This window comes from Amblyraja radiata, chromosome 5, assembly GCF_010909765.2.
Source record: "Amblyraja radiata isolate CabotCenter1 chromosome 5, sAmbRad1.1.pri, whole genome shotgun sequence".
In the NCBI taxonomy this organism is placed as follows: Eukaryota; Metazoa; Chordata; class Chondrichthyes; order Rajiformes; family Rajidae; genus Amblyraja; species Amblyraja radiata.
In genome coordinates this window covers 85,754,062-85,762,724 of record NC_045960.1, presented here as the reverse complement: position 1 = coordinate 85,762,724, position 8,663 = coordinate 85,754,062, and the positions used below count along the sequence as shown (strand labels likewise).

General features: G+C 44.0%; 1 protein-coding gene across 1 annotated transcript in view; it reads right to left on the bottom strand.

Annotated features, from left to right (window-relative positions):
* Positions 1–5,056: 5,056 nt before the first annotated feature.
* Positions 5,057–8,663, bottom strand: part of eipr1 (EARP complex and GARP complex interacting protein 1) — a 48,811-nt gene continuing 45,204 nt past the window's right edge. The window contains exons 8-9 of the mRNA XM_033021667.1: positions 6,658–6,825; positions 5,057–5,358 (exon numbers count right to left, since the gene is read on the bottom strand). Of these exons, the coding sequence (XP_032877558.1) occupies positions 5,187–5,358; positions 6,658–6,825 (340 nt within the window). The 3' untranslated portion in view covers positions 5,057–5,186. The remainder of the gene's footprint in view (positions 5,359–6,657; positions 6,826–8,663) is intronic.

Sequence of the window (8,663 nt, the reverse complement as noted above, 5' to 3'; positions counted from 1 at the left end):
GACACGGAACGATCTCCGGCCCCTTATTTTGTGTTAAACATCTATTACCTTCGGGTGTTTTTTTTATTTTTATTACTCCCTTACCATTTCCGTACTTTTTCGATAGCTGCCATGACCCGTTTGATGTCATCCTTCGCCCTGCACCTGGTCTTGGCCCGCACCGATCTGCCGTACATGCTGTCTGTATGTGTATTTTGTTTGGCAGAGTTTGAGGGGAGAAGCGCCGGCACTAAGAGGGAGCGAACGCGGGAACAGACGGATGAAAGCAACGATCATAGAGCAGAATAGGTGACATTTCGGGTTGAGACCCTTCTTCAGACTGACAGTCAAGGGAAGGGGAAACGGGAGATATAGGCATATGTTCCATTCATTTGTCCTTAGTACCGTCTATCTCTTGTTCCTCTTTCCCCTGACTCAGTCTGAAGAAGGGTCTCGACCCGAAATGTCATCTATTCCGCTCTATGATCGTTGCTTTCGTCTGTCTGTCCGCTCGCCCTTGGATTAAATAGCGCAGGATAAAGCTGCAAATTCACGCACAGGATGGAAACTGAAAGTAGGGGAACGCCGTCCCCTTGCGTACCCCCCCATTTCCATCACTGGTTTGAACATTGAATGCTCCAATTTCAAATAATATATCCTACTAGGCGCCCTCTTTCCCTTGCCATATCCCCTTCCCCACACCCCTCAGCACGCATGCATTTACCACCCCAGTCACCTTCTTCCTTTCTCCCCAATCCCCCACATTTCCCCTATAAATCCCTTCTTAACTCTCCACCGTCCCCTTCCACCCATATCCCTCCCTCCAGCTTTACATTTCGCTCCTCCTCTTCTTTCCTTATGTGACACCCTTTTGTTTCCTTTTCACCTCTCGGCGTTGTCACTTATTCTACCCATCTTTCAGTCACTGCCCCCTCACTTCACCTCTATTCATCTATCTATTGCGGGCCAAGCATTGCTCTGTTCCTTTTTCCAGGTTTATTCCCCCTTCTCCATAAGTATGAAAGGTCCTGACCTGAAACGTTGTTAGTCCTTTCCCTCCGCAGATGCTGCCTGACCCGCTGAGTTCCTCCAGCACTTATTTATATATCTTGACTAACCTGTTTTCTCCCCTTCTCAGTTCTGAAGAAACAGAAACATAGAAACATAGAAAATAGGTGCAGGAGTAGGCCATTCGGCCCTTCGAGCCTGCACCGCCATTCAATATGATCATGGCTGATCATCCAACTCAGTATCCTGTACCTGCCTTCTCTCCATACCCCCTGATCCCTTTAGCCACAAGGGCCACATCTAACTCCCTCTTAAATCTAGCCAATGAACTGGCCTCAACTACCTTCTGTGGCAGAGAATTCCAGAGATTCACCACTCTCTGTGTGAAAAATGTTTTCCTCATCTCGGTCCTAAAAGATTTTCCCCTTATCCTTAAACTGTGACCCCTTGTTCTGGACTTCCCCAACATCGGGAACAATCTGCCTGCATCTAGCCTGTCCAACCCCTTAAGAATTTTGTAAGTTTCTACAAGATCCCCCCTCAATCTTCTAAATTCTAGCGAGTACAAGCCGAGTCTATCCAGTCTTTCTTCATATGAAAGTCCTGACATCCCAGGAATCAGTCTGGTGAACCTTCTCTGTACTCCCTCTATGGCAAGAATGTCTTTCCTCAGATTAGGAGACCAAAACTGTACGCAATACTCCAGGTGTGGTCTCACCAAGACCCTGTACAACTGCAGTAGAACCTCCCTGCTCCTATACTCAAATCCTTTTGCTATGAATCCTAACATACCATTCGCTTTCTTCACTGCCTGCTGCACTTGCATGCCTACTTTTAATGACTAGTGTACCATGACACCCAGGTCTCGTTGCATCTCCCCTTTTCCTAATCGGCCACCATTCAGATAACAGTCTACTTTCCTGTTTTTGCCACCAAAGTGGATGACCTCACATTTATCCACATTATACGGCATCTGCCATGCATTTGCCCACTCACTCAGCTTATCCAAGCCACCTTGCAGCCTCCTAGCATCCTCCTCACAGCTAACACTGCCCCCCAGCTTCGTGTCATCCGCAAACTTGGAGATGTTGCATTCAATTCCCTCGTCCAAATCATTAATATATATTGTAAATAGCTGGGGTCCCAGCACTGAGCCTTGCGGTACCCCACTAGTCACTGCCTGCCATTGTGAAAATGACCCGTTTACTCCTACTCTTTGCTTCCTGTCTGCCAGCCAGTTCTCTATCCACATCAATACTGAACCCCCAATACCATGTGCTTTAAGGTTGTATACTAATCTCTTATGTGGGACCTTGTCGAAAGCCTTCTGAAAGTCCAGATATAACACATCCACTGGTTCTCCCTTATCCACTCTACTAGTTACATCCTCGAAAAATTCTATAAGATTCGTCAGACATGATTTACCTTTCATAAATACATGCTGACTTTGTCCAATGATTTCACCACTTTCCAAATGTGCTGCTATCGCATCTTAAATAACTGATTCTAGCAGTTTCCCCACTACCAACGTTAGACTAACTGGTCTGCAATTCCCCGTTTTCTCTCTCCCTCCCTTTTTAAAAAGTGGGGTTACGGAACTACTCCAGAATCTAAAGAGTTTTGAAAAATTATCACTAATGCATCCACTATTTCTGGGGCTACTTCCTTAAGTACTCTGGGATGCAGCCTATCTGGCCCTGGGGATTCATCAGCCTTTAATCCATTCAATTTACCTAACACCACTTCCCGGCTAACCTGGATTTCACTCAGTTCCTCCATCTCATTTGACCCCCGGTCCCCTGCTATTTCCGGCAGATTATTTATGTCTTCCTTAGTGAAGACAGAACCAAAGTAGTTATTCAACTGGTCTGCCATGTCCTTATTCCCCATGATCAATTCACCTGTTTCTGACTGCAAGGAACCTACATTTGTTTTAACTAATCGCTTTTTCTTCACATATCTATAAGCACTTTTGCAGTCAGTTTTTATGTTCCCTGCCAGTTTTCTTTCATAATATATTTTCCCTTTCCTAATTAAGCCCTTTGTCCTCTGCTGGACTCTGAATTTCTCCCAGTCCTCTGGTAGGCTGCTTTTTCTGGCTAATTTGTATGCTTCATCTTTTGTTTTGATACTATCCCTGATTTCCCTTGTTATCCACGGATGCACAACCTTCCCTGATTTATTCTTTTGCCAAACTGGGATGAACAATTGTTGTAGTTCATCCATGCAGTCTTTAAATGCCTTCCATTGCATATCCACCGTCAACCCTTTAAGAATCAATTGCCAGTCTATCTTGGCCAATTCACGTCTCATACCCTCAAAGAAGGGTCATCAGCCTGTTACATTTATCTTTCCTCACATGCTATCTGACCTGCTGAGTTTTTCCAGCATTTTTTATTATGATGTCAGAGTATGATGGGGGTATTTCCAACAAACTCAGTGTTTTGTACCTCACTGTTCCAGCATGGCGTTTCTTTCCTTCTCCTTTTCCATAATTCACCTCTTACATTATCTCCAGACAGATCAGCCACAATTAACAATCCTGGACACCCTTCTACCAGCATCACCCCCACTCGTGTTAGCTGTTTGCCGCCACCCCACGGCTTCTCCGCAACTTAAAACAACATATTTCTGCCTTCTCTCAGATCTGATGAAAGTTTAAATAGGCTACTTCAATGTGGTCAGTGAAAGTTGTTGAATGTATACCTCAGCCATAATCACATTGAATGGCGGTGCTGGCTTGAAGGGCCGAATGGCCTACTCTTGCACCTGTTGTCTATTATCTATTGTCATAATTATTCAAACTCTTTCAACTTGTGTAAATAGACTGAATTTACAAAATGCATTTGTGTCGATCATTATTTATTACTAGACTAAGTGGGACCCGTTGGGTCCCAGCATCACACGGCAGGGCTGGTCCCCCAACGCAATAGTTCACCTCTCCACCAATTCCAAGATTGGTGGATAGTGGGGGGGGGGGGAGCTTTCTGGAGCGCTAGTATGGGTGTGGGCTGAAGGGACTGGTTTCCAGAGGGCTAGTAGGGATACTTGGGCTGGCGGCTCAGTCACTCAAGCCTGTTGTGCTGACAGCTCACTCACTTACGGCTGGTGGGCTGGCAGTTGACTCACGGCTATTCCTTGAAATTCCATTTCAAGCAGGCTGTTAGGCCACCAAATTCAAGTGCAGTTTCTTACCACTTCAAGCAGGATGCAAGGCCACCAAATTCAAGTGCAGTTTCATACCATTTCAAGCAGGGTGCAAAGCCACAAAAGACAGCGAGTCGTGACCTCTCCATCCTCCATCTTGCAGAGACTGAGCCACGCCCACACTTCTGGGTTTTATAGTCCCTGCCCCCCTCCCACCAGAAGGGGCGTGGCCTTCATGGCGTGTTTGACAGGGGAGAGAATCTAAACATTTTTTTAACACTAATAACTCTTTTATTTTTCATTGATGGAAAAAATCCTCGGCACCTGATAAGCGGAGGGGGACTCTAAGTAAGATGGCCGAAAATCACAGCCATATGTGGTAGCGTTTTTTTCTAAAATTAATATAAAGCGCAAACAGGAAGTGGCCAAGATTAGATTTTTAATTATATAGAAGGCAAGGCAACTTTAATTAGGCAACACAGCTTTAGCATTTCCAAACCAAAGGCAACACAGCTTTAGCATTTCCAAACCAAAGGCAACACAGCTTTAGCATTTCCAAACTATATTTTCAAACCACAGGTCAGTAAAACCACTCACAGTTCAGTGTTATTCACAGTTCAGACTGAGAGACGTGACCCTCTCGCTCCCCCATCTTGCAGAGACTGACTGAGGCACTCAGCATTCCGGGTTTTATAGTCCCTCCGGAAGGGTTGTGGCCTTTAGGAGACAGAATCTCAACATTTCTTTATACACTAATAACTTTTTTTTTTCATCGATGGGAAAAATACTCTCGTCCTGCGCAGCGGAGAGGGACTCTGAGTAAAATGGCCAAAAATCACAGCCTTAAGTGGCAGCGTTTTTTCTAAAGTCGATATACAGAACAACAGGAAGTGGTCAAGATCAGACTTTTAGTAATATATAGATTCTCGGCAATGTAGCAGATATATTACATTTATTTATTTGTTAATTTATTTCCAGGGTAATATTGTATTTTAACAAAGGACGTACTTCCATAGTTTAAGAATAAAAACTGAATTTATTGTGCTACAAAGTTATAACAAAATACGATACTTTAATGCCCGTGGTACTCGGTTTATCACAAGTCTTCCATCGTAACTTAAAGATGCAAACAACCAGGGGTCAGCGGAGGACCATTCCACTGCGTAAACACTATCTTCATGCTCTTCATAAGTAGCTATTATGCTGTCCTGTAGTGGCTCTTTCCTATAAAGAAAATTCAATATATGATTAAATACTTCTGGCACCTGGTGAATATCCCCTGCATTGCTTAAAATTAAAAAAAACGAAAAACTGGCGACTGGACAATGTCTACAACAATGTCTACAACAACCTACCACCTAGTCGACGTCAAACTACGGCAAGCTACCGACAACCGGCGACCCATTAGGACGTCCACACCTATGACAACCTACGTCCACAAGCTACGACCCTGTCGGCAACCACTTAACACAATTCAGTCGCCGGTACCTGTCGCTGGTACCTGTCGCCGGTTGACGCAGATAGTCGCCAATGGAATTCACCGAAATCAGCACCGGCGACAACCTGCGTCATCCTGGCGACAACCTACGACAATACCTATGTCAGGAGAAGTCAAGCTACACTCATTGGCATCAAGCCAACTGTCGCCGAAAAGTTTTGAACATTTCAAAATCCAGCAGCGACCAGAAAAACGCTACGATTCTTTGGGCGACTGAGGAGACTACTCACGACCATACAGGCGGCACCCTGGCGACCATGTGGCGACAGCCTAGTCGCCTGTGGGCACGTAAAAAATCGCCTAAGTGGGACAGGCCTATAACTCTTCACTCCCTCCGTGCAATATTTTTTTAGCAGGGAGAAAATAAAGGAATAGCATAGTTGTGATTTTTTCTTCCATTTTAAGGCTGAAAGAAAATAAACACACAAAATACACAAAAATAATGGAAGTAAATGAATATATAAATGAAGAACAAGAGTTCAAATTCCATTCTATGAACTAAACACAAAACCTAACTTCTGTTCAGTTATGGAGAGAAATGTTGTACTTTTGGCAGGAAACATTAAGGCGTTCATTAATCCAAGGCTCAGCTATCTGGTCAAGTGCACATAAAGGATCTACTTCTTCTTCTTGCGTATGGCATGCTCAGCCTAAAGGTTGTAAGACAACTTGTTCTATTTGATCTTGTTTGTGCACGCCAGGTTGATTGCATTTGTCGAAACAGGATGGACCACGTGAAGGTTGCAATCTCCCACCCCAACACACATAAAAGATCTTGTGGCATTACTTGGAGAACAGCAAGGTTGTTGCATTGTGCCGACTTTCATTTACACATCCCTAATCTAAGATTATACCTTTATTTTTAAAGCTACATTTTCTATTCCCACAAACTCAGATTGAAAGCTACATATAACTCACAGAAATTATTCATGTACATTAGCTGTTGATGCTGGTACAGAATGTCTCACATTTGTCTAAATTGCTACCGTCTTTCGGAGGTTATATTTAAGTGACAATTAACATACTTCTCTTCTTGCTGGTTCTCCTCTTGGTCACTTAAATCATCATCATCCACTAAGTGGCCAAACGGCTCTGATGAAATGGACACCATGTTGGAAAGAATGACTCTGCTGTCACTGCTGCCAGTCAGCACCAACTGATCATGTGAGTGATTGTATCGGACACTCCACACCCTGCATACAGGAAAATAATTTTTTGGAGGAATCATATAAATCTTTGTGTGCTGAATACTTAAATACAGAAAAATAAAGAAAGATCCCAAACACCCCTCCGCAGGTACTTTCCCCTGCAACCGCAGGAGATGCAACACCTGTCCCTCCCCCCTCGATTCTGTCCAAGGACTCCAACAGTCTTTTCAGGTGAGGCAGAGGTTCACTTGCACCTACTCCAACCTCATCTACTGTATTCGCTGTTCCAGGTGTGGACTCTTATATATCGCAGGCTAGGCGATTGTTTCACTGAACACCTCCACTCAGTCCGCCTCAACCTACCTGATCTCACGGTTGCTAAACAATTTAACTCCCCCTTCCATTCCCACACACAACTTTCTGTCCTGGGCCTCCCCCAGCAGTATGAACATTGACTTCTCTAACTTCAAGTAAACCTTGCTTTCCCTCTCTCTCCATCCCTCCCTCTTCCCAGTTCTCCGACCGGTCTTACTGGCTCTGACTATATTTTCTCTCTGTTTGCTTTGTAGTTACCTTCTCCCAGCTTATAATGGTATGGTCTACATTTTCTTTGATCTCCATTCCCTTTGCCCTGTTTTCATGCCTTCTCACTTCCTTATCTCCCTCCCCCCTGACGTCAGTCTGAAGAAGGGTCTTGACCCAAAACATCACCCATTCTTTCTCTCCTGAGATATTGCCAGTCCCACTGAGTTACTCCAGCATTTTGTGCCTATCTTCGGTTTAAACCAGCATCTGCATTTCTTTCTTACACATTCCAATGAATCTAATGCTTGCCTGTACCGTTTATTGATTAACTATTTTCGCTTCCAACAGCATTATGTCTTGCTCCAAATTGGGCCTTGGGCCTCATTTCCAGCAGGCCACAGATGCTAATCGGGCATCTCACTTGTGGAGCCCTTTTGAAAATGAGCAGAGCCATGCTCCAAGCTAAATTGCAAGAAAGCACAGAGCCAACAGGAGACATTGGATGCGTTAATCTGGCTGCAATCCATGGCATGCTTAAAGGACCCTGGGAGCAATTAAAAAATGAATAATAAAGTCAGAAATTTGATCAGTGAAGAATTTTAAGCAGTGGGGAAAGGTTATGCTTTTTGGTACCTTCATTATCTCTGGTGGATTCAGGCAGCAATTTTTCTTAAAATTACCTGATACAGCTTGTATTTTTGAAAACAAGTTTACTTATTTAACATATATCAAAAAATAAATCAATTATTATACTTACAACCACACGGTATAAAATCTTTGCACAGCGGCATTCAACTTTCATTTGCAATCTGATAGCACTGGTGAACACAATGAGCACTTCCATGAACTGCAGCATGTCTCTCCATATACAGGTGCAGGTAGGTGCACAGACATTGCTGATCGTGCACCGTGACATGAATCATCATATCTGCCTGCATTCAATCCCCAGTCTTTTGCCAGGTCCACTCTGGTCTTGACTGTATTCAGTCACAAACTGTTGATCAATTCCCAACCCAAGTGAAATCCTCATCCTGACCTGTCATATCTCATTATCCCTTGATTCTCTTTCCACCCCCTTTGATCTGCAACATCTCTTTTTCTTCCTGTCCCTATACTTCAACCGTGAGAAATTATAGAAGCAAAGGTTGTGGTCAGACTTGTGCACAAATGCATGTGGAGCTTTGTAGATTACCAATCCAACACACAAAGTTCATCGTTGGAGAGGGTCCAGAGGAGGTTTACGAGAATGATCCCAGGAATCAGTGGGTTAACATAAGCGTTTGATGGCGCTGGGCCTCTACTCGCAGGAGCTTAGAAGGATGAGGGGGTACCTCATTGAAATTTACCGAATAGTGAAA